The sequence below is a fragment of the Neolamprologus multifasciatus genome, chromosome 13 (genome assembly GCF_963576455.1).
Source record: "Neolamprologus multifasciatus chromosome 13, fNeoMul1.2, whole genome shotgun sequence".
Taxonomy (NCBI): Eukaryota; Metazoa; Chordata; class Actinopteri; order Cichliformes; family Cichlidae; genus Neolamprologus; species Neolamprologus multifasciatus.
Window position 1 is genome coordinate 14,078,251 of NC_140451.1, and position 27,745 is coordinate 14,105,995.

A 27,745-nucleotide genomic window follows, 5' to 3' on the forward strand; every position below is an offset into this window, starting at 1 on the left:
TTGCGTTCACGGCGCAAGTGGCAAAATCTACACGTAACGAATATGGCTGCTGCAGTCGGGATGAGGACGTGGAGCTGTCCGACTAGAGGACTTAACTGTCCGTGGATGGTGTTTTCTGTAATTATACTGAACATTATCAATGGAGCTGTTGCAGCGCCAGAGTCAGGGCTCTGGACAATAACTGTTGTTAATGTGAGTATCTTCCTAAAAACGCTGAATACTCTGGATAACTGCAGGACCCTTAGCTAGCGTTAGCTACATTATCCTTGTTATGGTAACTCGCTGACAGCTGTGAATGTGGTGACAAGCTTGTAACTCACACTAATGGTATCTCTTTAGCCTTTCTTAGCCACTCTTTATAAACGAAAGAGCAGAGAAATGTTTTGTTTAATTGGCCGTTAGCCATGCCGAGAACGGTTAATAATAATTAGGTACTTCAAGGGTAGCAGTCAACTAGCTGACTGGTTATAGTTTAACAGACTAAAGTGAAAATCCCAAAAGCTTATTTTCTTTTTGTCTGCCACTGTCTCTAGACTAAAACCTGCGAGTTTAGGTTGTGTGTGTTCAGGTTATGTCACACATTGTAACATATCATAAAAACATTCTTAAAGTCGATATTCAGTCAGGTGCTTGTACAGTTCACTCCCTCTTTTTGTTTATTGATGATAAGGCACAGCTCCTACAGTTAGCCCACAGAGACGTGTACAGCTCAATAATCAATAATTTACACGCTAAGACGTTTCAGTTTCCACTTTGTTATCCTCTATCCAGTAGCAGTAAAACCTGCATTTGCAGGTTCATTCTGAACTGGTGACAGGTCAGACAGCTAGAAAAACACACTTATGGTTAATATTTCTTATATTAATAATATTTTTATATTATAATATACGTTTTTGGTTCTTTTTCCACTTTACAAAGACACAGAGTCCAGCTTGTTTGGATCCGAGAGATCAAAAGAGTACCAATGATCAGTTAGTTTGCCTAACTAAATCGATCAGTATGAAAAATAATAATAAATAAATGTATTACTCCGTAGACCTCAAGAGCATTGCTGTTAAGGAAATCAATGTATAAAGACACTGATGTTGAACTAAAAGGTAAGTCATGATTTTAAAAAAATGACTCATAACCTGTTACGCAAAGTGCTTCCTGTTTTTTGTGTTACGTCATCACGTCTTCATGTTTCAGTCTGGCCATTTGACTGTCCTGAGGAGGTGAACATCACTATTCACTGGCTTTTGAAATACTACCCCTGTCACAACGAATACAACAATATTGAAGTAAGCAAAAAATGCTTCCTGTCATACCATCTGCGTTGAGTTGATAGTTTCTTTTTTTAACTTTATTTTAATTATCTTTTTTTAAAACGTATTTGTATACATGCAGAATAAAAGGGGACTCCTTCAAATTTTCAAGACATGCAGCACTAAATATTTACTTAAAAAATTCCATGTGATACAGAAAACAAAGTACACTAAACAAACCCCCCCAAAAATGGGGGTATGGGCTGTCATAGTCAAAACATCAACGGAAAACAAAATGGGTCAACACTGCAGTGCAATGTATGTTTTCGATTTTTCCCAGAATGCACTACATTTTACATTTTCATAGTCTTTAATCTGTATAAACATGTTTCTCTGTTGATATTAGTTATATTTTAATTGTTGTATAGCGCTCTGTGTAAAGCACTATATGAATTAATTATAGTTTCTTAAACTGTCGGTCAATCCTGTACACTCAATATCTTTACTTATAGCCATCCATAGCCCCATAATGGGAGATTCTTTGCAAAGCCAATGCATTGTTATAGTCTAATTTGCCCCCATAAGCTTTTTTTTTTTTTTTTAGTAAATATCTATAACATTTGGGTAATTTTAAATCTGTGAAATCAATATTGTGGCACAGAATCTCCCCCAGTGTACTGTGAACAGTGTCCCAGAACAGTTTAAGGATGGGACAGCTTCAGGATGCATGAAAGTGATTAAATCCTCACCATTATTTGAGTGGTGCACTGGTCTGTCTGGTGCCTTGCTTGTTTCTGATTGGTGAATTGTGACCGTCTTTGTCTGTAGGAGATGTATAAGAGGCCAGGCCTGATACCTAGGAAGAATCTGGATCCAAACCCAATGGTACCAGGGGAGCACATCGAACACAAACACGGTCCCATTGTATGTAGCAATGGGCCGCACTCCTTCCCGATGCTCAAAGTGGGTTTGCTATGTTGGTGTCACCACAGCCGTATTCTTAACAATGTTGTTGTTTTTAATTCTTCAACATCCTGCAACTGTGTTTCTTTTCAGAAAGCAAAGGCAGATCCACATGTGTCCTCTGTGTTTGAAGTAAGAACCCGCAAATGATCTTTGATTTTAAGGTTAATTATTACATATGTTTTCATAAGTAATAAATGCTGGGTTCCTTTAATCCTGCAGGATAAAAATGACATAAAATGGATTGCCGAGGAGTATGACACCAGCAGTGCTACAAAGAACAGCAGTGTGAAAATCAGAGACCACGTCATAGCCACCACTTGGAAGGATGGCCCTTACCTGCTAGTCGTTAAGATTGAGTCTAGTAAACCAGAAGCCAACTGGAGTTTAACAGGTGAGACTTTTTAAAAATACTAAATATGAGCAGCTTGTAATTGTGGGCAGCTTGGGTAGAGTGGGTCATCTACCTGTCAGAGGGCCGGTGGATCAGTTCTCTGGCTGCTCAAGCCTACATGTCATAGTATCTTTGGGCAAGACAGTGAAGGCCGAGTTGCCCCCGATACATCCATTGGAGTGTGTGAATTTTAGAAAGTGCTTAGGTACAGAATATAGTGCTTGTATGAATGTGTGTGACTGTGTGAATGCAGCTTATAGTAAAAAGCATTTACATTTTTTTTACCTTTGCTTTTTTAAACTGCATTAATTCAGTCGCCCTCCTATCTCATACACGCAGAGCTTTTTAGCCGACACTGAAGTGTCAGATTTCAGGATCAAACAAATTCTTAAAGTGGCAGTTGACGTAATCCCAGGTGAATGCCGGATTTTGATCTCATATCCTGGAGCCTTTTCTATGGAGAGGTTCATATGTGTTTTAGTTTTACTTTCTATCGCGCTCCGTCTTTTTTTCCTTTTTCATGCAGCAGGGCTCTTTCTTTTGTTTGCTAGAGTTTCTACAGTCTCTCTTCTTGTTTTTCTTTGTGTCATTTGTGCTACCTGGAGAAAACTGCAGATAGCCACAGAGTGAGACGAAGGCACTTGTCCTGTTTTGACTGCACTGACATAATTTTCCTGGGAAATGTTATTCCCATTGGCAAACATAAGTGCACAGGGAAAGTGAAGCTTTAAAGCAACCAGGCTGAAGACTGAGCCGCTACATTGTGCAATCAGAATTTAGATCATAATGAAAACTTGCCTTTTGTCTGTTTAATATGCTTGGGAAAAGTGTCTTGCATCATTAGTCTAATGTCTGGATTTTGTTTTTGCAGTTAATGTGGTAATGAAGGGCAGCCACGGCTACATTTCTGTCACAGAATGGCCTCTCATGATTGTAAGTAGATGACTTTAGAAATAAGTGATTGCAGTTTCTGTGATTTATTGGCCACTTGCTAACTATACTCCCATTAATAATATGTTCCCTTAATTATTTGCTGTCTCCACTGGAATGATAAGACTCTTTTGTGCTTGTGTGTGTTTTAAATTAACTCATTATATACTCAGTTATTAGATGTAGTCTTATATTAAGATGACAGTTTAGGCAAACTGCAAGAAAACATGCAGCTTTAGCTGTTAAACTCCTACAACCATTTTATTAAATGTGATTTTCAATCATTTGTTTTTAAGATTGACAGGCTTTAAAGGCTAATCCCTGAGTGTCTGTTTGCAGTTCTACATGGTGATGTGCGTCGTGTACATCCTGTACGCCCTGTTGTGGTTTCTCTGGGCGGCCTGCTACTGGAAAGATCTCCTAAGGATCCAGTTTTGGATAGCAGGGGTCATATTCCTCGGCATGGTGGAGAAGGCCGTCTTCTGCGCCGAATACGAAAACACCAATACTGTCGGCTCCGCCTGTGAGTGTTTATAGACGGTCACAAGGGTTCTCTTCTTCTCTCATGTCAGACAGTAAGTTGTATTTATTTCAACATATTTACTTTACTTTAGCTCCAGGTTTGCTGATCTTTGCTGAGTTGGTCTCTGCCCTCAAGAGGACTCTGGCTCGTTTGCTCGTCATTATCGTCAGCCTTGGCTATGGCATCGTGAAGTATGTTAAAATCTATACACACAGCAACTTGTAGAATAATTGAAACCCCTCCTTAAGTTAAACAAAATGGGGAAAAAACCCCACCATTTTTGGGGGGGTTGTTTTTCTTTTAGACCTCGATTGGGGACAGTGATGCACAGAGTAGTTGGGCTTGGCATCCTCTACTTGGCCTTTGCTAGCATTGAGGGTGTCCTGAGGATTACAGGGGTGAGTTGTGATCTTTGATTACTTTGATTTAAGTCAGAATAGCCTTTGCAAACGTCAATAATAACATTTAGCAATTAGAAATTTAAAAGGTTTAAAGTCATACATTTAAATTGTTTATTTTACCAAAGATATGAGCTGAACTCGTACAGTTAACATTGTAATTTGTTTCATGCTGTATTTTTTAATGAAGTAAACTTGTCGTCACAATTTCTGTATTTTCTTGTTGCGCACCAAATATCAAGGGTCGAGACAATGGCCGCGCTCTCATCACAGCAATTGTTCTGGCTATGTTTGACTCCTGCGCCATCTGGTTCATATCCTTCCAGTGTATTCCTCACCAGCACAAATATCAATAGTAACTGGAGTGTCCTAACATAAGAAAATGGACACGTTTGTTGGTGTATTTGAGTGATTTTGAATGTTCTTGGCTTGTTGGTTGGATTATTTATTTTCCCCTTTGCACTTGGGTGGATGGTTTTATGTTTCAGTTGCAGTGCTGCTTTCCTATCTGTGATTTTTTTCCCCCCCTTCACATCTTTCTCCTCTTCCTTGTGTCCTCTGCTCCTGCTCTGTTATCCCTTCTAGGCAAAAGACTCTGACTTGGCTCTGCTGGCCAACATTCCCCTGGCTCTGCTTGACTCTTCTTTATGCTGGTGGATATCCTTTTGTGCACCTACAGCCTTTCCTCGTGTGGTTCTCCTCTGCTCCTCACTTCCTACACATGAACCAATATTAGATCAGGAAATTGTGGTCTCCCTCTATCCTGTTCCTTCACCAGATCATTAGCAGCTGAAATACAGCTTCACACAAAGACATCTTGGGTCTCAGTTGAAACAGCCCTGCTTGAATCATTCATTCTGTGGTGAGATTTGTAGCAATGCATTGTTTTCTGGTCGATGATTTAACTTCTTCTAAATCTTTACTGCTGCTTTCCTTGCATAATTAATGACAGTTTGTATTATTTACATTTTTCAACAGTCTCAGTCTACATTGGTAGAAATGATTGATTTCTGCATGCCCGTCCACCAGACTTTCCAGATTGTCCTGTTTAAAGATTATATCAGCATGGGTGCAACTAGTGTGGGGGATAGAATAAAATCATTTGTCATAACTCCTTGAGTGCTCTTTGTAAACACAAGAGTAGCCCACAGACCAGTCGTGGAGTGTCCTTTGTGCACTGCCTTTGTTGACAAGAGACACTCGCTGCAATTAGAAAGGCTGACCACGGACTACCAGCAGACTGTCAACATGTTACCACTGCTGGACCATAATTTAAGCTTTAGTGAGAACAAAGCAGTCAGAGAAAGAAGTTAGTTTAGGATTGCCTCTATCATAAGACACGACATCGGTGCTACGTTGCACACTTGATCTTTTCCAGGGCAGTTCACAGATCCTAAAAAACATCCATGACATAACCTGTGGCATGTTTTCTCTCCTTTGGTGGTTATTGGATATGTTACATGGTCAGCAGTAGCATGCATATAAGTCTTGCAGTATTTAAACAGGTGATATAGATCAGCTATTTTTAATGATTTTTGAACTAAAGTGCATTAAACTTTTGTGTTGTTTTGTTGGGGCTGAACAAGTTTTAGAGTCCCACCCTGTCACCCTGAACATTGTTATTGAGTGGAACATATATACCCACTGCTCAAACATTGCAGCCAAGAAATACAAATTTCTCAATGAACGGGAGTTATGAGTTATAGAGATTATTTTTATATGGGTCTATAAAGGTTTTTGGAAAATTAATGGTATAGTATGGTGTTACATTTTTGTTTTTATGTGAAACAACTGATAAACTGTAAATGGGGAAAGAGAAAAAGCCCACCAAAATTGCAGATCTGTCAAAACATTAGACACCTTCATAAATAAATAAACAACTTGACTCTTTGTAAACTGGCTGCTAAAATCCAGGCACATTAAAACTGTTAACATCCTCTTCCACGTCTTTGTGCTTAAAGATCTTTTACAACAATGATGATTAATAGGCTTTTTTAAGCAGAGGCAAAATCTCACACGTTATCACAACCTTTCCTGTGCTTACGTCATATTAGCATCCAGGTGTACTCCACTGGCGGAACTGCATGTGATTGCAGCATGTAATCAATATTATCTAATGCGGGGTGTATTTGTACAGTTTCTGTGTAATGGCTGCCATGTGTTTACCTTGACTGCCACTAACATTTTTGTCAGCTTGGCACAAACCATCAAGACTCTGAAACTGAGGAGAAACCCTGTCAAGCTGTCACTCTACAGGCACTTTACAAACACATTAATATTTGCTGTCATTGGTAAGTCCTGCAGCTACATTTTCACTGCACCAGCGTGGATGATTTCCAGTTATTTGTATTTTCATCGACATGCCAAAGAGTTTCACACCTTGCCCTCTACACCCTCAGCTTCCATCATTTTCATGGGTTGGACGGCAAAAAAATTGCGATTAGTAGAATGCCAGTCTGTGAGTGTGGTTTGGATTACTGAGCAATAATAGCATTTTTCTTTTTTTTTTAATGAATGTTTAATGTTGACATTTTATTGAAAACAGCATGTTTTTTGTGTGAAGGATTGGATTGAGTTGTGGGTAGAAGATGCTTTCTGGAGGTTCCTGTTCTCTGTCATTCTGCTTGTCATAATGTTCTTATGGAGACCATCTGCAAACAACCAAAGGCAAGTAATTTATTAAGACACTTCAATTCATCAACATAAACTAAACTGGGCATGCATTTAAAACTTTTAATTTCAATATCCACAGGTACGCTTTCACACCTCTCATAGATGACTCTGATGATGAGGAGATTGAGGAGTTTATCGCATCTACAAACCTTGGTACAGTTAGATCATGAGGGCATTACTTGTAACCAGAAAACTGCAAATCTCAGTCTATTTTTACTTTTTAAAAATGTTTTCTCCTTAGTATTTTTTTTCTTTTCTTATTGGCAGCTGATGGTATAAAGTTGAGAGCGACTAAAAATGAGACAAATGGTACAGTGAAGCCTGCAGAAACAAACCCAGTAAGTAACACAGACAAGTTTTTGGTAATTGGTTAAATAACTATGTTTCATTCAACTTTAAGCACATTTAATAAGAATACCTACCTCTGAGGAAATGCAGCTGGCCAAATGTCACATTTGCAGAGGGCCTGCAGAGGGCAGTATTTTATTTCAATTCATCTCCATTTAAAAGTGCTTTGTTATTGGCGCCATGGTATCTTAAAACAATACTCCCAGAGCATTAAAATCCAATTTTTAATAAACTAAAGAAACAAAAATAGAAAGAAGAATAAAATAACACAAAATCACTGAGTATTCTCAATAAATTAGCGTACGTTATGTATATGTGTGTGTCCAGGTCATCCACTGTTTGTGGGATGTTTTTATGCTCCGTCTCCTAGGAGAGTTGTATTTTTAAGATATTGTTTAATTTAATGAAATTTGGAATTTATAGAACTGAACTAGGTAAAATCGGTGTTCCTTACCTTATTGAAAGATTTGCAGGAAGTTCATCTCGGCTTCAGCCTCACCTGTCAGGGATCAAATGTTCTGTTCAGATCTTAATAGGAATTTGAAGATTATAAAATCGTACTGTCACACTGTAAATTGGTAAATCTAAATGTAAAGGTATAAAATATAAAAGGAAAAAAATCCAAGATATATGCATGTAAGAATACAAGAAAAACATATCTGTATACATGTTATAAAGAAACAACTGTTCAGAATCTTAGTAAATAAACATATGTGAATTTAGCAGTAGAAAACCAGTTTACATTCATGATTTCAGACATAAAAATAGCACAGTCCTAAATGTCCCACCTGTCCCAGAACTAATTTTGGTTAATGGCATGCTCAATATCTTGTAGTTTCATTTGGTGTAATTTTTTTCTCCTAAATTTTCTTTCATGTTTATTTAAAATCTGATTATACTTGAGCCATAAGGCTGGCTTGTTTGGTTGGCAATGCTTTTCATATAATATTTTTGTCTTTTTGGTGATAATTTGGTGCTTTATTAGGCTTCTGTTTTTGCTTTAAAAGGTCAGCTTTAACAGCTGCCTTATGAAAATATTGTATTGATATCATCAGTGGCTGTACATATACTGTCTGATCAAAATACCATAGTGATTTTGGTCATACATTGATATGGCATTTATGAGATGAGGTTCGGCTTGATGAATTGGTCTCCACTGTTTGGGTTGCTTCTGTATGGGGGATTTAATTTATACAGCTTACTGGGCTCCCTTTACTTGTCACCCATTTAATCTGAGAGTCTAAAGAACCCCTTTATTTCCCTGTGGTCTGATAGTGGAGGGATCCGGGTTAGTGAGTTAAAGTGGTTTAGATGGGAGCTGGCTGATATGCTAAACAGGCGAAACTGACCAAAAACAGTTACTTTCTTGCAGGTCAGTAGCGTCAGATTCACTTTACATTTACTTTGTTTAACTTTGTGCAGGATGAAGACTTGAAATGGGTCGAGGATAATATTCCTACCTCTCTAACTGATGTGTAAGTATCCAGTGAAACCTTTTCAAAGGTCTTTTCACTCACAGTGTGTGTTCTAAGAGGTTCTTTTTATCCTTTTATATCACAATAGAGCTCTACCAATGCTGCTCGACTCAGATGAGGTATGAACAACATGGATTTGTACAAAAAATGATTTACTTTTTTTTTTTAACCAGAGATGTGTTAGTCCAGATATATAGACCCTGTAGTTGAAATAAAGGGCCCACTGTTTGAAATGTGCTATGAATTTGGAGAAATATAGTTGAATGAGGTGCTTGACAGGCATAGGAGCGGTTGGTAAGAAAGGTGAGGCTCAGCAAAATGATAATGTACAAAAGCATGTTTTTTTTCAGGGGATTACTGTCTGAAAATGTCTAGTTTATATCGAGTGCCTATTGTTTCTCAGGAAATCATGACAACCAAGTATGAAATGTCAAAGCTGGAATGAAGCACAGTGTTTCCAACCATCTGCTGACAAGGAAGGAAAACGGCAGCTGTACCTGACTGTGTAACAGGGTTTTACAACGTTTGGATGGTGGTGGAGTGCCATTTTCATGGGATCCTCCTGAATGGCCGCTACCTCACAAGGTGGTGCAAGCCACAGTTTTAGGGGGACCTTGGCTGATTCCTGTCAGCTTCTTAAGGACTCTACCAGAGGAAAACCTACGTTTTTTTGACTGAACACCTGGCTCACCATTTCCCTCATATAATCACTTTTTCCAAAGAGAACAGTTTCATGTTTTTCCTCCAGAGCTGTATTTATTTTTGCAATGTTTAAACACATTTGTTTTACAATGGGCCTCATACATTAACATACACGCAAATATATGTTAAGTCTTCCTGAGAACATCTAGTGTATTATTAGTGAGGTTTAAGAAGTCAGATAATTATATTTTAAAGAAAAGACACAAAGCTTTTTTCAACAATTAACTGAGAAGGAAATACGTGAGCTATTATAAGCCAGAAGCAAGAAAATATATTGGGTAAGTGGATTATTTAAAGTTAAAGATAAAGATAAAGATTAAATAAATTTGTTCATATGCACTTTTTAAGATCAATACCGTGCCTACATGTGGTTCTTGTATGAGGCCCTAGTAGCTTCCATTAATTGAGAACAGTATGTATGAAAACTGTTGATGTCTTAAACTGAAACTAGCAGACATACGAAGTCCTTATGAATGAGTGTGAGAGATGACGCACAAGCAAGTCCTTTGAATAATTTGAGTTAGTTGTGAGTTATGACAATAGTGGAAAATTAGGGTTTAGTGTCATATTTTGATTCTACTGTACAGGTGTGGGTGGGCAGGTTCTATCTTTTGAATGGGAAGCAGTATGCTGCGTATATGCTTCTATGAAACTAAGTGATTTCATTATTTATTTGTGTTTCAAGTGGACTTATATGTTGTTAAAGTGTTTGTCCTGAAATCCTTCATGTTTACAATGTGTGCTTCCATTTTTTCCCACCCTTTTTCTTTGTTTGGTTATTTGGATTTGCACTATCTTAACGTTTGCCTTCTTTGCCGGTAAAATCATCTTATTGGCTTCACAGACACCTTAATAACATTTGTGTTCTTTTATGTTCTGGTCTTAATATATTGGTGTACTATATATATTTTTTGAAAATGCCTGGCCTGATTTTGGCAGCGTCATTTTGAAGTTGGAGCACTGTCGTCTTAGTGTGTGCGTGCTGTGTCGAGTAGATGTAACAGCAGGATTTGTATTTTTGTCTTTCTAGGCCATCCCCATTATAACACAGCAGCTGAATTATGCACACACTGACCACCTCATTGGATTTATATTGTCACCGTTCCTTTTTTGTCCCTTTTGTATTGCCTGTAAACCTGGAATAATTGTGCTTATGAGGGCAAGCGAGCCTTCGGTTATATAAACCTGCAGACACCTGCAGTGGACCTTTGATTATTTGTACAGATGGCTTTTGGCTTATTCCTGTTATTTCATAATTCCACAGGTGGGGAGATGTCTGGATAATATGCCTCGCTTTTTTCTTCTTTTTTTTCTTTTTTTTTTTTTTTTCTTTTAATGGGTATTAAGTATAACTGAACTTGAACTCTTCAAACCAGGGGTTTTCTTCTCACTTACTTTTCAAGAAGTACATACACTTGGATCAAATCAGATTTAAATTTGGGATATTGTTTTCTGATCTATGACTTTCAGTGTTTGGCAATTAAAGGATTCAATTTTACAATTTCTGTGAATTTGTTGCATCATATAAAATGTTTTTTCTAGGCTGTTTTGAAAGTGTGTTATTAAAGAGGAACAGTGAGTACGTGTTTAAATAGATACATTTCTCTTTTAACAGGTCTTAAAAAGGAAAGCGATAAGTCTGCTGTAGGTGCTACTGCTTCTTTGGTAGATTGTTTGGGTTTCAAACAACATGCACCTCAACTCCAGCGAGTAAAACCAGGGACAAATAGAGCATGTCCTCATCATATTAACAGCCAGGTGCAAGGGAACAGCCAAAATAACTGTCACTGACAGCATTACATCACTTCTATAACCCTGTTATGTTTTCTGTCTAAATTATTTTAACACTGTTCTCTATGTTCAAGTCAGAAAAAGCACAGGGATCTTCAGTTTGCACATACACATACAGACAGACGTGATAGAAAGTGCACACTTTTTCAGTTCTAAGGTTTCATGTAGTTAAAATGGTCTGAAATATAAATACATTTTAAATACACCATCAGATGAACTACAAAACATGAAATACTCTGTCACTGTTGATTTAGCAAAAATTAAGATAAAATGTAGAAGCAGGGTGTATAAAAAAAACTATAGCCCATGATTCAGTAGCTTGTAGAACCACTATAGCAGCAATAACTGGAAGTTTCATTCTTTTTTACAACATTGCTTATGAATGCCTGCTAACTTCAGTTCATGAGGTTTGCAGCATTTTGATTCTTTTTCAGCCGTCCTGGTGGAGATTTGCTTCTGTGCTTGGAATCATTGTGCTGTTGCACAACCTAGTTAGAGCTGCGTTTTAGCTGTCGGACAGAAAGGTTCGCGTTTGACTCCAGAATACTCTGGTATACAAGTGAGTTCATAGTTGAGTCAATGACTGCAAGGTGCCCTGGTCCTGTGGCTTAAAAAATCATCACTCCTTCCCCACAGTGCATAACAATTGGTGTGAAATGTTTGTCCTGATAAGCTGTTTTTGATCCGACTTTGCAAACCTTAACTCTGTTGACATGTTCCATTTAGAAAGAAGAGACTTTCTCCTGGTAATTCTTGCAAAATTTATATATTTTGTTCAGTCTTTTTCTAATTGTACTGTCATGAAATTAAAGATTTAGCATGCTAACCGAGGACTGTAGAATCTGAGATGTAGCTCAGGGCTTGGAGTTTCTCAAATGTCTCTGATCAGTGCACAGTCTGAACTTAGGGTAAATATCCTGGGATCACCTCTCCTGTGAAGTTTGGCTGCTGTCTTGGCACAGCTGAATGTGTTCTACTTGTGAGTGATGTTTCTCACTGTATAATGAAAGGCTTTGTTTGGAAATTGCCTTATAACCCTTCCATGATTGATGGGCACCTACAATTGTTTGTTTAAGATCTAGGTGATGTCTTTCATCCTTGGCATCACGTTAACAAACGCCTGAATGCTCCAGACCTGCAAACTGCCAAAGCTGACATTTTAATGGAGGTGCTCACACTTGCTGATGATCAGTTAATCGAGTCTAGTTGATTTCCAGCACCTGCTTCTTTCTTACCTTCTTAATTCATATTTGAACAGTAAGACTTTGTTTAGTTTTTCATACACGGATCTGTGTTCCAGTTTATTTTTTGTTAAATAAATAATGAAAGTGTAATATGTCATATTTTTCTGTAGTTCATCTGAGGTTGTTCATCTGAGAATGTACCTGCTAAGGACCAGTTTATTTTCATTATACCCTCATACGTAAAACCTTAGAATTGAAAGAGGGTATATTTCCTTTTTACCGTGATTGTAAGTTATAGATTTACTCCCCAAATGAAAGATGGTGCAGGTGACACAAGTGACATTTCAGCTAACCTGTTAAAAAAAAAAAAGTAGAGCAAAACACCTCTATGGACTGATCCACTATTAACATTTAATGTTTAATGTCCATTAAGCCATCCATCATTTACAGAGATGACTGCTAGTAAAGTGGTCATTGCGAGAATTAATTTTGTTTATATAGTGCCAATTCACAGCAACAGTTGCTTCAAGGCACTTTGTATTGTAAGTTAAAGACCCTACAGTAATGCAGAGAAAACCCTAACAATCAGATGACCCAAGTGCTTTGGTGACAGTGAGAAGGAAAAACGTCCTTTTATCAGGAAGAAACCTGCAGCAGAACGAGGCTCAGGGAGTGTCTGCCATCTGCTGTGACAAGTTAGGGGTGATGGGAGGAAGAACCACAGAGAACTAAAGTCAACCTTTTTTTTCTGTGACTATATGAATGAACTCTCCATTCTGTCTGCCCCGGGGACCGTCCCCTTCTGTACATTTTTGATATTACTCTCCTGAAAATGGCTTGTAGCTCAGTGCTCTCCAGCTGTCTCTGGCAATATCCCTCTGCCGGAGAATGGATGAAACGTATAAACATCAAACAGCCTGAGCTCCACACTGAAACAAAGGCTGCAATGTAAGAGCTCCTGGTACATTACCAAAGGAAATTACGCCAGCTATTAAGGCGCATTGTCATTTTCAGAGCAGTGCGTATCATTGAGGCATGTGTTTTGAGTCTCACTATCCACTCCTGCCTCGAAGCATGTAGCCTAGCTCTTTTTGGCCCCTTTTATTGCGATGTAAACCCCCTGGATGCAGACATAAGAGGAGGACAGGAGAAGTTAAGAGAACACATGTGGTAAGCATTAATCTTTTTTGTTTTGCTTTTCCTTTATCAAATAGACACACTGAGATGCATTTTGAAGATGTGACAGTTGCTGTTGCTTCTACTAAAGTCAAATAAAAACACTATGAGACTTCCTTTGTTTCTAAGACATGTTGGAAATACTTGTATGATGTGTACTGCCTGTGAACTTCTGCTGCAGGGGTTATGTTATTGAACACACATTCTTCTTCTCGAATCTTTCATCTCTTCATTCAGAAAGCGTTTTATAGCCATCCAAGCTTCATTTTTCAGCTATGTATGGGTTTGCCTTTCAGTGATTAAAATCCCCCCACAATGGTTGTTGAATGAAAACAAGGACATTTGCAAGGCCATTTAAAAGCACTCTGCTCAGGATCAAGCGAGGTAGTCCTAACAAATACTGAAACGTTGGACTGATTTTATTGCAGTTATGCCGAGGCAATTAAAATTCCAGATAAACTATGTATTACATTGGCAAGGTTGACAAATCATCATTGATTTGGAGTATAATGAGAATACCTCTGGGTAACATACAGGTTATGAGAAACAGGGGAAACAGACCAGGTACAGCACTGCAGCTACTGCTTAAAAATCTCCCTTACAAAAGGTAAACAAAGCAAGCTAGTAAAAAAAACCCAATATACAGTATATGATTGAAGATAAACATGTGGCATACTGTTTCCTATATTGTAAAAAACTCAAAAAACAGCAACAATTATCGCCAATAAATTAGAGCCATAGGAGCACTAATGTCAAAAAGGGATTTATCATCAGTTAAGCAAAGGCAGTGCATTAAATCTGCGGCCTGAGCTACACAAACATTAACTATAGTGGCCATACAGAAAGCAATGGATCCCTCATTCTGCATTCATTATGCTGTTATTTAGCAAGATCTTATAAATGTAAATGCACTGAGCCAAGTATTGTCAATCATAGGCATACTGATACTATCTAAAGATGCAGCTACATTATAATTCTCCATTAATCTTTGGAGCTTTGTCGCCTTCTCACTCTTTTGGTAATTTGGGCTGTGACTGCTAATTCAGACAAACTGATTTTTGAAATAGGTTGAAGGAAACTTCTTACAGTTTTCAGTCTCTTTATCTTCCTCCTTTGCTCAGAAATTGTAAGGTGAAACCAGAATGTGGACCCGGGCCACATGCTTGGCCTGAAAGGTGCGGTCGCTGTACTCGGACATGTCCACGTCAACGCTGATCTCCTGTGGCCCGCGCAGCTGCTGGACCAGTATCAGCTCACCAGTCTGTCTGTCTGAGCGCTGCATAACAAAGATACTGCGTGAGTTTCCGCCCACTATGCCGAAACGCAGGCTGTCCGGGCCGGCGCGGCCGGGGGCGGCAGCGGTCGCCATGCGGAAAAGCGTGGCGGGAGTCTTCAGGTTGGAGGGCAGAGACAGGTAGTGAAAGGACACAGTCTTCGGGGCCAGGTGGCAGGAACGGCTGTCCATGGGGCAGGGGTTTCTCTCACACTGACTGCAGGAAGGAAATACAGTAAATATTAAGAATTACTGGGCAAAGTGCTGTGGAGAAGTGAAACACACATACATATACTCATTTCAATGTTTTTCTCTAGACATTGGCTGCATGTTTACTCCATTTCAGTCCAGTCCTTGTACCTGACCAAGCATAAAAAGGCTCCTAACTCCCAACTAAGTGTTGTGTCTACACATAACAGGCAACTTAGCAAAGAGACCATTTTAAATCTTTAGCTGCCCTGTCACCCTAGCAGCCTGTCACAAACCATTTCTTTAGCTGCATCTCCAAATTATGCCAAAGATAACGCAGTCTGGCAGGCATAACATAGTATTTTTGCACCAGCTAGGTGATTCCCAAAGAGCTGAAGTTTTGGCATATCCCAGTGTGGTGTTTGTAGAGTTCTTAAAAAATCTGAGGAAAATGGACAAGAAGGGACAGACCTTAAAAACCTAGATTTACAGTATATGAAAGCTGGTTCCTTAAGAAATGGGAAAAAATCCAACAAAGACCTGACACGAGATCTGAGAAATGTACCTGGATTTTCAGTTTATTGAGATTAGTCAATGACTGTAGAAAATATACAGTCATTGGTATCAGTGTAAGGATGGCTGACAAGAAGCCATTCTTAAGGAAGGGAAAGGGGGGAAAAGGCAAACTCATGCTTAATTACACAAAAACTGTGTTACAAATCTGTGGAAACAGGTCTTTTGGAGTGATGAATCCAAATTTGACAATGATTTAGCCCAAATCATCAGCATTTCAGCCAGTGCTGTTGGAGATCTTGTTGGAGAAAAAAATGAAGGTCAGATTTTGATCCACCATGCCATACCATCTGTACATCATGTAACAGCTTAATTTTTCAGCATGCAAACTTCAGTAACCCTACAAACGTCACTGCTGTTTAGTTTTCTGTCTTCATTTATGTTGGAAGTGATAACAGAGCTGTACGTTTTAATTTGTTTCCAAAACCCAGCAGTCAGGATATGCTATATTGTATTTAGATAGAAGCTAACGAGCTAACTTCCTGCTAACTTCTAACTCCGTTAAATGTCATAAATTCAGTTTTAATGGATGCCTGGATGTTAAACTCAATTGTTACACCTGGTAGAGCAGAACACTGATCATTTTATTAAAGATGAAAGACTTTAGATAGTTTTTCAACTCTCAGTAATGCCATAGTGATCGTTTGATATATGGGACTAAACTCCTGCAGCGGAGTTTAGGCCCAGACACGGCTAGTGACGTCAGACTTAACGACCGGATAACACCAAACACACTGCCAATGCGGCAAAAGCAAACCTGGATAGAAAAAAAGTGAAGCATAGAGTCTTAGATTGGCCTCCCCAGAGCCTGGACCTTAATATTACTGAAGCAGTGTGGAATCATCGTGACAGGAAATTTGAAAGTTGTTCAAGAAGTCTGGAGAACTATGGCTGAAGACTACTTAAAGAAATGACAAGAAAGCTTATCTAAGAGAGTTCAGATTGTGTTGAAGAATAAAGCTGCTCATACCAAATATTGACTTTCAAGCTTATTCAAGCTGTATTTCCATGTTTGCTTGCACATGTCCCCAGAAGTCCCTCCACCTATTTTCCCATTTTCCTACCAAAATATAAAGAAATGAAGGGTGGCTCAATATTTTTGCACTGTATTTTCCAACATTTTGTTATATTATCTAAAAATTTGCAGAAGCTGTCTTATCAGTTGTTGGAGCTATGAGTGTCTATTTCCGCTATTCATTGCGCTGTGGGACCTAGCAACAATAACGTGGATTTAATATGCACGCTAACATCTGCACTTACACTGAATTCAATCTTTCACGAACCTAAAATGTGGTGAACATGAGCACGTAGAAAGGAACTGGGTCACAACTACCCATTCACTCGAATCTTTTCTTTTCTCTCTTGTTACAAGTATTTTCCTCAAACATTTCTCCTTCAGGTTTGCTGGCACCAGAGCACTATTTCACCACACTGATGGTTCAGTAGAAGCAAACAGAGCTTTGTTTCATGCACTTAAATGAAGCAGCTTGCTGATGGCTGGCAAATAAAACATATTGACATCCTACGTGGCTCCAAAGAAAAAGGGAAAAAAATGGTGCAGTTCTGCTGAGTGTGCATTTTCTATGTCACAAGGGAATTCATCACTCGCAAAAAGTAGTACGTGGGAAAACAAGTGCATTATTACAGCAGTAAATCCTTTCACCAGATTATTGAAACCAGAGACAAGACATAAAAGATGGATGTTTCCAGGTCTGAAAAGTGAAATCCAGTGTGTGGAAGTGCATTAAACGTGCTTCTTTTTAATGGCCACCAGGGCGATGACTCATTTGGTTGCAAAAGTAAGTAGGATCGCATGGTTTCAAATTAAAAGAATATAATACTCTTTTCATTTATTAACTCAGTAACCATTTTTCCTGATGGTCTCCATTACTATTTTCACATCTTATTTAACCCAGTCTTCTGGTTATTTGGGAAACTTTGGTCTCATTTAGAGTAAAATAAGTAAAATGTAATGGACACAACCCTTCCATATGAGTGTACAGTATCCTTCAGTACTCAGCCAGACCCACCCTTAGAATTTAAAGCCCTTAAGATCGGCTTTACTAAATGGGGCAAAATAGCATCTGACGCAATCCCCAAATAGCGCTCATAGGCGTGGTTAGTTTTAGGGGTGATCTACAAAAGTTGCCCTGTTCTCTAAACATAGACAGTACATTTCAATATTGAAAAATAAGTGCAAGAAATAAGACACACTTCTTTGTGTTAAATATCGGCCCAATTAGGAGTAGATTATGCCTCACAAAAGTTAGAAAATCAGTTTGTGTTTAGTAAATCTGTCTCTAAAAGCCCATATTCCACAGACTGACATCACAGTGGCTATGTGCTTCTTCTCTATACAGTCTATGGGTAAATCTGAGTGAATGCATCCAGATGTTTCGCTCACTGGGACTACAGCAAGTACAGAAAGTCAAAGTTGGACCAGGAGGTTGGCTGGTAAACTGTGAACAGGCTTCGTATCCGTCTCACGGGCAGCCTTTAATTCATGTTCCCAAACTGTTTTTTAACTTGGCTGTTAGTGATGTGTCTGTGTTGCCAGACCTCAGCAGTTACCATAGAAATGTAATGTTATTTCTACCAATGGCAAACAGGTCCTGGACTGTATTAAACTCAGAGGCTGTAAGGCATTTCTCAAGTGTAGTTGTCAATAACAGACCTTCTTTTTGTGTATTTTGACATCCTGCTGTGCATGCACGGCTACTGACACACCTAAACAAAGCTACACGAAAGTTTACTTTTGGTATTCTTCCTGTTCAAAAGCCCATAGTGTTCAACAGTTGGGTCTGATTTAGTTCCCAAGGAGTCATTTGAAAGATGGCTGTTCTCGCTAAGATGTGACAGATGTTTTTTTTTTTTTAACTAGTCACTGAAAAAACAAAGAAGACTAGTGGTTCACATTAGGATACATCTACTTACAAGGCAGATGTCTTGACGTAGCTGATGTCGCCGTGAGAGTGGGGACACTCTGGATTGACGCACTGAAAGCCTCCTCCCATGTTGATACAAGTTGTCCCTCGGCTACAGTTGTGCTGTTGGCTTAAACATTCATCCACATCTGGAGGCCAAAACAGCAAAGGCATGTAAGAATGAGAAGCAGGGAGAGAAGCTTGCCAGGCTGACACCCTGCTTCCTGGTTACCACGGTGTGAGCAGGGGGTGCTCTACTATTTATTGGGGTTTTTTGTTTTTTTAAAGTTTGACTACCAGAAATGTCCTAAATATCCCTTCTACTGGGAAGGGGTGAGGTCATTCATTCCTTTGGAAAGCACGGTTACCTTCAGGGGTAACAATAAAAGTAGCGACGCTGACAAACAATTCTACAGAAAAACTAAAATCTCTGCTGCTCCGTATCCTTCTAAATCACAGGTATTCCTATCTGAGCTACTTATCCAGTGAGATCTGCAGCCAGGGCCCTGTGAATAAGCCTTTGTCCTGCGTTCCCCCTTGTCACTCACCCTCACAGCTCCGCCCATCTAGAAGCAACTTGTAACCGCTGGGGCAAGCGCAGTGGTACGAGCCTGGGACATTTACACACTCGTGGATGCACAGTTTCCCTCCTTGGTCCAGCCGGTACACTTCACACTCATTTACATCTGTCAATAAACAGAAAATAAATGCATGTACACACTGACTTTAAAACATGCATCATATAACAAGGTCAAAGAAATGTGCCTGCAAAAGTAACTCAGATGGGAGGACCTATTTGGAACATAGGTAACAGTATATTTGATATGGCTCGATGAGGGTAACTAAGACCTAAAGAGATGCTAATCAGCTCGTGACCTCTCAAGAGGATTATTTTGTTTGTCACAGACTGGCTCTACAGATTACTCTCATTTGCAACTGTATTAATCACCAGAGGAGTGAAGGATTCAGGTACTTTGTGGTATTTTCATCAGTAAATTCCATACAACATCTCTTTATGCCCCACGGAGATATCGTAGAGCAGGTCAGCAGCTCAAGGGAACGGCTCTGCGGCTGACCTTACCTCCCTATGAGGTGGAGAAAAAGAGAATTTCCCAACAGGGATCAATTAAGATAGCACATAATTACAGCTCACCCTGACAGATACTATTGTCAGAGGTGCCACTCATGTGAAAGCCCGCATCGCAGCTGCAGTGCTGGGCTTGGTTCACTTGGGCACAGCGAGGTCTCCGGCTGAACGCTGGATCGTTCATGACACTCCACTCGGGGGGCGCTGCGAAAGAAAAAAATAAATTATGAAATCGTAATGCCACCTAGGGTAAAGTCCCGAGTGACATGCTAACACAAACAAACCAAGGGACTCAGACATTCCTTCCGTGGTACTGACCTGTCTGCGTTTGGTGCTGGCAGTGGGAGCCACTCCAGTTTTGGGGGCAAGTGCATTTGTACTGGTTGACCCCTTCCACACAGGTACCTCCATTCTGGCAGGGATTACTTGCACATTCGCTTACATCTGCGGATATAGGAGAGTATTAAATTAACTACAGTCAACGTGTTGAGAAATGTGCAACATCTTCACTAGCCTCTGATCATTTTCATGGAGAAAATCCTTTACAAATGTTTCCGTGGCTTCATCGAAACATGCTCAAACTGGTACTGCTGCGAATGCCTCTGATTGTGAGTAAGACTATATCAGTGTCAGAAATGGCCAATTATATGAAAATCAAGGGGTGTGATTGGAGCCTGTCCCAGTTGTCAATAAACATGAGATCAGGTACTGTACACCCTGGACAGGAAATCATTCTCTTACAAGGCTTACATAGAGAAACATCAATTAAGATTGGCTAATTTTGAACCTAACATGCTTGTCTCTGCACAGAAGTTGGAGTAGCCAGGGATCCAAACTACAAACTCTGGTGGATGAAACCCAGAGTAGGAGATGGTGCTAACCCCTGCACCACTGTGCATGCTGAGCTAAAAGCTGAGGATGCTTCAAAAACGTCCCAGCAGTTTAAATGTAGTCTTGAACCTGTATGATGTCAAAACAAGTGGATGTGTTACTCTGACTCGGTGTGATGTCAATAAAGTAATAAATACTAAAGGATATTGTGCATATGTTTGACAGAGTTAGCAGGATGGCATTGATTGTGGCGTTGTGACAGCACCACAATTTGCTCTGTCTCTTAAAATTAGGACACAAGTGGAAGATTGGCATGTAGTGCCTTATGAAGTCTAGTTGGCTCCGAGAGTTTTACAGATGTACACATTTTGAAGCAGACTGTGCTCTTTGAACCTCAGCACTGAGGCCACAGTATACAGGATAACAACCAGTTCCTCTAATTTTTATTTGGCTTGCCCAGGAGCAACCACAGGACCGTAACATGAAAAGGCCCAATGCACCGTGCTAGATATTTTTAAACTCTTCTTAACTTTAAAGACTTTCAAACTCTATCAAGATCAATTTTTTGGTATGAGTATTTTTAGCCATCAAATACGCTGGACTGAATAGCACGAACTGGGATAATACTGTGCAGAGTCGGGCACTCTTGTGTTATTTTAACCATGACTGTCAATAAACGTACGCACATGTTCAAATGTGCCACTTGGAATTTCTGGAGGAGAGCAACCGGTGCAGGCTGAAAGGGCTATCAAGAGCATGCTTGGCATACTTCTGCGCAATCAGACCATAGTGTGAGTATAATGACTGGACTTAACCCGGTGCAGTGGGGCTACTGTTGAAGAACCGAGGAAACATGAGCGAGGGGTGGGGGTGTCAACTTACAGTAGCCACACCAGTGCTGTCTGGCAATGATGGGTAGAAGCCTGCGGGGAAATGGACCCACAGTGGAATGTAGTACAGGTGTTTTTCTGTGTTCAGAGACATTTAATGCCATTTTAACGAGCGCTTCATTCAGCATGCCGAGGAGCTCCACACACTCTGAAGAATGGCTCTTTTCTTTGCCTGTTATCTATGTGTACGAGGAACTCCATTGTGCTGTTTGCTTTCTGAGCTGATGTCCTTTTCAGCCAGTCATTCAAACAATGCTAAAACAGGGTCACCCTAAATAGATTTTTATGGACATTTTTGCTCAACAGTGAATAATAAAGCAAATAAAACACAAATGGGAACTGATGTTTTTATATGGAAGAAAGATAAAAACATCCTTTAGCTGAACCGCGATGGCATTCTGCACCTGAAACTGGTCTAACTGGGAATTTGTGGGTAATAAATATCTTCTAATCTTAAAAGTCTATAGTGAAAGCGAAGCTCACCTTTACAGGTTACGTCGGCGCCGGTCCAGGTGCCATTTTCCCGGCAAACTCGTGTCGCAGAACCCACAAGGCGGTAGCCCGGGGAACAAGTGAAATGGACCTCGTGGTCAACAAAATACTTTGACCCGAACTTGGTTCCATGAGCAGGGGCTTCCAGGGAGGGGCAGGTGGTGGGTGCTGTGGGAGGAAGAGAAAGGGAACAAGAGGAAGGCTGGTCACATGTGGAGTAAGCCTTCCAACATCTTCTGGCATTCTCTGCCTGAGGATATACACGTGTCTCTGGGCAGTGCAGAAACTTCATGGGAAAAGATTGTTCAATGCCTCATTTACAGTCATCGGGCGAAGGAACAGCCATTTTTATGAGTCAGAAGTGTACCAGCACTCAGATGTTATCCTATGATGTATAATACCCTAATAGTATATAATTACATTACATAATCGTAGGAATGGATTACATTTTTAACTTTTAATGAGATTTATGTTCTTCTTAAAACTTGAGGAATTGTTGGAAAACTGTTTCATTTTCTTTTTGTTCCTAAACTGAAAACATTTCAGTTTCTAAGTCACACTTGGTCAGACTGAGTTGTGTACAGATAATGATTGTATTATTACAACAGCTAGTTTTCCCCCCATTGTGCTGTTATCTGATCAGTTTCTGTGTGATATAGCACATAGGCATAACTCAGTGGTGATGTTAACTCAATCCAAAATTTGACATTTTTTGGTTTTTATCTCAGTCTAAGCATTTAAAGCTGGTGTTGTGATATTCCTTCCTTCCTTTTTTATTTTGCTGAACCTTTACTGCTGTAAATGCAAAACAGCTTCTTTCTGTCCTGCCAAGTATTCTTCACAGAGCTATGAACTGCGCTGGTCCATCACTAGCAAATTGGTGTCAGTGTCTGTTGCCAAATAACACAATTCCACAAATCCACTTCCCCTGTCAAGTACCCAGTGCTGTAACTGAGATGGCCTTGAAGTGCTAGAGGAAAAGTATAATTCCATAATACAAGAAAGTATGTCTGGCTCCCCACTGTCACTCACTCAAGAGGAAAATCAAGTTAAAGAAAACAAACTTTCTAAAATGTTTGAAATTTGATACTCTGGAATTTTCTCCTGACTTTAACATAAAAGTGCGCCGCTGAATTATAAACAAAACAAAAAACATAACAACAGCAGTCATATCATGCATGCATATGAAACTTTATACAGCATGACATGCAAATTAAAGGACTTTAGTGGCATTACGGGATAAATGCTGCCCTACTTATAGTAACCAACCACATACCGTACTCTGTGTTTAAGTGGCTGGTGGGGCATTTGGACATCTTTCCTGTGGTTTAAACAGTCATTTATCAGGTATGTTAATTTTGAAGCATAATAGATGTGCAATAGTTGGTAAAAAAAAAAAAAAAAGAAAGAAAGAAAGAAAAGAAAAGAAAAAAAGAAGAAGAAAGAAACGCAAGTTTTATTAAATCTGTTTTGAGTCTGATTTTAATCAATTTCTAAGTCCATAATTTTAATATCTGGCTCCTGATTTTAGTCAGTGTTGAGACTGGTAATTTGTTTACTGAACACAAATGTATATGTCTCAGATTTGGTTCAGTCTACTTCATTTACAAGCAATTCCTCAACAAGAGATATAAACAATTGCAATCCATGTACAGATGGCACTGCATGCAGCATATCCAGAGGAGGCCGTCAGGTGAAAAAGAAAGGTTTCACAGGACTGTGAAGCCCTATGAAAAACTATGTACACCATTACTGCTACCATGGGATTTAAGAGGATATTTGATCAGCCAATCAGATGTACTGATTAACTGATCAACACCATGTGTGACCACCTCTATAAAAGCAGAGGTTTTGGCAGTTCGCTGGTTTGGACCATTCAGCTATGTGTTAATACAATTCCACAATCTTACCAAGATTGAACATGTCAACAAACCCTTAGGTCAGACTGTGTAATGCTGAGAGAAACTGCAGAAAACCCAAGCGCTACAACTCAGAAATTGGTTAGGATGTTTAGGAACAACCCACCAAGGCCCTGCCATGAACTGAAAACAACTAGAACACCAGCATCAGTGTCCTCAGTGAAGCCAGTTTACACTGCTGCGGAATGAGATGTTCCGCCCAACAAAGAAACCCCTGCTCCACAATTGACACATTCAAACTCAAGTGAAATTGGTAGCTGGCCACATGGACAAAACAAATGCCTTCTGGAGAAACGCTTTATGGTCCAACGAGAGAAAGATTGAACTATTTGGCCACAATGACAATAAGTGTGTTTGAAGGAGTAATGTTGAGCCTTTCAAAACTGAGAACACTGTAACAACTGTCAAGCATGGTGGTGGTAGCATCATGCTTTGGGCCTGTTTTGGTGCTAGTGGCACTGGTACATGTTAACGGAGAAGGAGGAATACCTCCAAATTCTTCAACTTCACCTCAAATTAACAGCTACCCAGCAGAAACTTGGACAGAATTAGGTATTCCCAAACCCATGATCCTAAACACATCAAAACTGGGTTTGAAATGGATAGCAGGCTAACAGTGAGCCTCTGCAATGTCCTTTTCAAGTTCTGACCTCAACCTTATTGAAAATTTGTGGACTGTGTTTAAAAATCGGGTCCATGCCAGGAAACCAACCAATTTAAATTAGCTGTACCACTTCTGCCAAGAAGAGTGGTCAAATATCCAGCCGGAATAATTCCAGAAGCTTACTGCTGGTCAAAAGCATCTGGTTGTAGTGCAATTCGCTAAGGGACAGTTAAAAAAAATATTAGTAGGTATGTATTTATACATATTTTTTATTTATATTTAATTTTTGTCTATGATAGAACAAAAAACACATTTGTAATTACGAATATTCGTTGGTTAAATTCCACTTAACTACTCCAATAAGAGGTCCCTGCATTGCCATGTCCAGCTGAATCACTTGACTTTGGCTGAGCCATTGTTAACGTTATGATTTATGGTGCTTTTTTTCTTCTATGTCTAAATGTTATGATGATGATTCTGCTAATTCTGATAGCACGGTTCCTGTTTATCACTCACCAGACGACTGGTCTGCTTGAGGTAACTTGGAGACAGAGTTCTGAAGCGCTGCCAGTTTTGACTTCATGATCCTGAGCCCCTCGTTAAACCGCATCTCCTGGCCTTTCAGAAACTTCTCCATCTGACGAAGCACCCCAACCACCTGGTGCTTATCCATGCATGTCTGTTAATAACGAATGAAGACTGTGAGCAGAATAAAGACTCCTGGAAAAACATTTCGAAATCCAATGACTTGCCAGCAAAAACTGAGGGCAGGATGAAAGGTTACTTCAGTTATAAAACGTAAGGTTATAAAACGTAATACCTGAGTGATGAATAAACATTATTGTGCAGCTGTGGAGAATGAAGTAATTTAGATTAAACCCATGTTATTGGTGGACAAACAGTTATTATAGTCACATTTTCACTGATACTAAAATATGTTATGCAACACTATGAAAACATTTATTTGAGATATTTTTACTATACCTGATGATAAGCGCCAAACTACATTTTATTTCACCCAAAACTATTGCTTTCTACTAGAATATATTCACTTATACCTCACAGCACTCTCCCTCACCCCTTTTCACTCTTATAACACAACTCTAGAGAAAGACACAGCTGGGCTAAAGCTGTGTGGCAGATGTCAGTGGGACCTAAGTCCAAAATGCTGTTCCTCTGTATATTTTGCATGGCGGTAGGAAGGCACATGCTCATTGGATAATCCCGAATGGGCAGACTCAAAATAGCATGGGTGCCACAGGCTGTTACTTTGGAGGGAACACTTGTCAAGCCATTACAAAGTTCCCCACAGAAAGTGCCGCTAATCCTTTCAGGAGGGTTTATTAATCACATGCTTACATTGGAACACCTCTGGGCAGCATACCTTAAATTCCTGCACTGGAATTCACAGGGCTTCGTACAATAACAACAAGGTTCAATACATTGAAATGCATGGTGTACAGAGCTCGGACCTGTGCAGCATTAAGACTGGCCCCTGCTCCGTTATGTGCCTCGGGCAGAAAACAGGGGAAATGCCACCAGCTGACAAGACATGAGAAGATTCAACTGATTTTTTTCCCCAATTAAAAAACACGAAGTAGATTTAATATTACACTAAAATACACGGTGGTCGAAAACCTTCTAACCCACGTTTCTCACTCACAAACTAATAAGGGGAAAAAAGAAAACAACAACATTTTGGTGTCATTGTATGGATAGTTAAATTAGATTCTAATCATTTTGTTTCTGAAAGATGTATGAACATTTTTACAGCATTCAATGAGATTTTGCGATGGGATTATTGACCCAGTTTTCTCAGGCATAAAATTCTCAGCAAACTTCTGGACGCGCGTAAAGTAAATTGCTCCTACCTGAACGGTGCCATGACCACTGTGGATGGCTGTCAAACACAGCAAAAGCAAACACCTGCATCGGAAAGACAGTGCCATCTCAGAAACTGCAGCCAAGTTAACAGGCTACCGTTTCCTATTGCTGTTCTCCTTTTAGTCGATCGGATACCCCCAGAATAGTGGAGAAGTTCCGTCTACTCGTTTGAAGCGTGTGGAAGATGCTCATCAGGTGCCTGAGACAGAGATGCGCCCGCGTCTCTATATCTGGGGTCTCGGAAAGTTTCGCCTCTGAGCTCTGCACGCCACCTAGGCTTCCTGCAGCAGGAATCCCTCCCACCGAGACACAGCCAAACACTTTTCTTTCTTTACCTCTCTCATCCCATCATACAACATTATCTATGCATTGGCAAATTGCACGATTATAGTTTTATTGTTAGTTATAGCGTCGTAGAGATTATTTTTCCTACAACCTAATAATGAATAGCCTTTTCAGAATAATAATTCCATTAACAGAATATTTCTAATGGGTTTGTCAAATATCAGCATTATTAGGTTAATATTTTTACTTAACGTGTGACTTTTCCAGTCTTCTGTGAGTTTGCTGGCGATAATAACCGGACGCACAGTATGTTTACTGGCTCGCATCTCTACGAGCAAACTCTTTAGTCTTTACTGGTCGATTTGTAGAGTTAAAGTGACATCTGCCGGTTGATGACGGGACTGCACACGTGCGTGAAGTCCCACTACGCGAGCCCGTTCGCGTAAAAAAAATATATTAAACGACACAAGAAATGCGTTTGTGCTTATAAATCGAAAGATATTTATCTTCAGATGTTTTAATTTTGTTAATCAGCGTAAGGTATGATGGTTATAAGTGCATAACACACGCGACAGCAGTGAAAACAAAGGGGAAAGCGAAGTGCGATATGCATTTCATTGTTGCAGATGTTGAAAGTGACCGACACTGCGTTCAACCAATAAGAACGGCAGCTCTGCTTACCCGTGCTGGCTTTGACCAATTGCCGGGCAGAGTTTGCTGTGTCCATGTTAGATAGATCCCGACAGAAGTATAAAAACACCGAGAATACATAATCGAGGAATGTGCTGCAGAACTCAGAAGCCATTTTGAGATGATGTCCCTGTTGAGAAAGCCTATGAAGATGCTGAAATCAACGAACATGGTTACATTTCTGTCTGTTTCTCCCTCCGTCTCCTCTATTTCACCATGGCAGCTGTCAACCGACGGGACATTAGCAAAGCGGGGTATCAAGCTGCGCTCACAGAGTTAAAACGTCATTGATATGAAAGAGGA

General features: G+C 39.7%; 2 protein-coding genes across 4 annotated transcripts; one reads left to right on the forward strand and one right to left on the reverse strand.

Annotated features, from left to right (window-relative positions):
* On the forward strand, positions 1-11,155 carry tmem87b (transmembrane protein 87B). 2 transcript variants are annotated; one of them, XM_085181809.1, is made up of 19 exons: positions 1-192; positions 1,037-1,097; positions 1,189-1,280; positions 2,073-2,207; positions 2,301-2,339; positions 2,430-2,601; positions 3,473-3,534; positions 3,871-4,054; positions 4,146-4,245; positions 4,359-4,452; positions 5,038-5,109; positions 6,635-6,743; positions 6,852-6,910; positions 7,016-7,119; positions 7,205-7,278; positions 7,393-7,463; positions 8,896-8,948; positions 9,037-9,067; positions 9,352-11,155. In XM_085181809.1, exons 1-19 carry the CDS (start codon positions 43-45, stop codon positions 9,391-9,393), a joined length of 1,704 nt encoding a protein of 567 aa, XP_085037935.1. In that variant the 5' UTR covers positions 1-42; the 3' UTR covers positions 9,394-11,155. The 2 variants fall into 2 exon arrangements, with proteins under 2 accessions (XP_085037935.1, XP_085037934.1); XM_085181808.1 differs by lacking the exon at positions 5,038-5,109 and adding an exon at positions 4,695-4,777 and having other exon boundaries at positions 6,646-6,743; positions 9,352-11,154.
* Positions 10,412-27,613, reverse strand: fbln7 (fibulin 7). 2 transcript variants are annotated; one of them, XM_085181810.1, is made up of 8 exons: positions 27,434-27,613; positions 25,100-25,262; positions 22,052-22,228; positions 20,166-20,291; positions 19,914-20,051; positions 19,309-19,446; positions 18,771-18,909; positions 10,412-15,291 (listed from the first exon to the last, which is right to left on the reverse strand). In XM_085181810.1, the coding sequence occupies exons 1-8, from the start codon at positions 27,611-27,613 to the stop codon at positions 14,919-14,921; spliced, it is 1,434 nt and encodes a 477-aa protein (XP_085037936.1). In that variant the 3' UTR covers positions 10,412-14,918. The 2 variants fall into 2 exon arrangements, with proteins under 2 accessions (XP_085037936.1, XP_085037937.1); XM_085181811.1 differs by lacking the exon at positions 27,434-27,613 and adding an exon at positions 26,455-26,831.
* Positions 27,614-27,745: the final 132 nt, after the last annotated feature.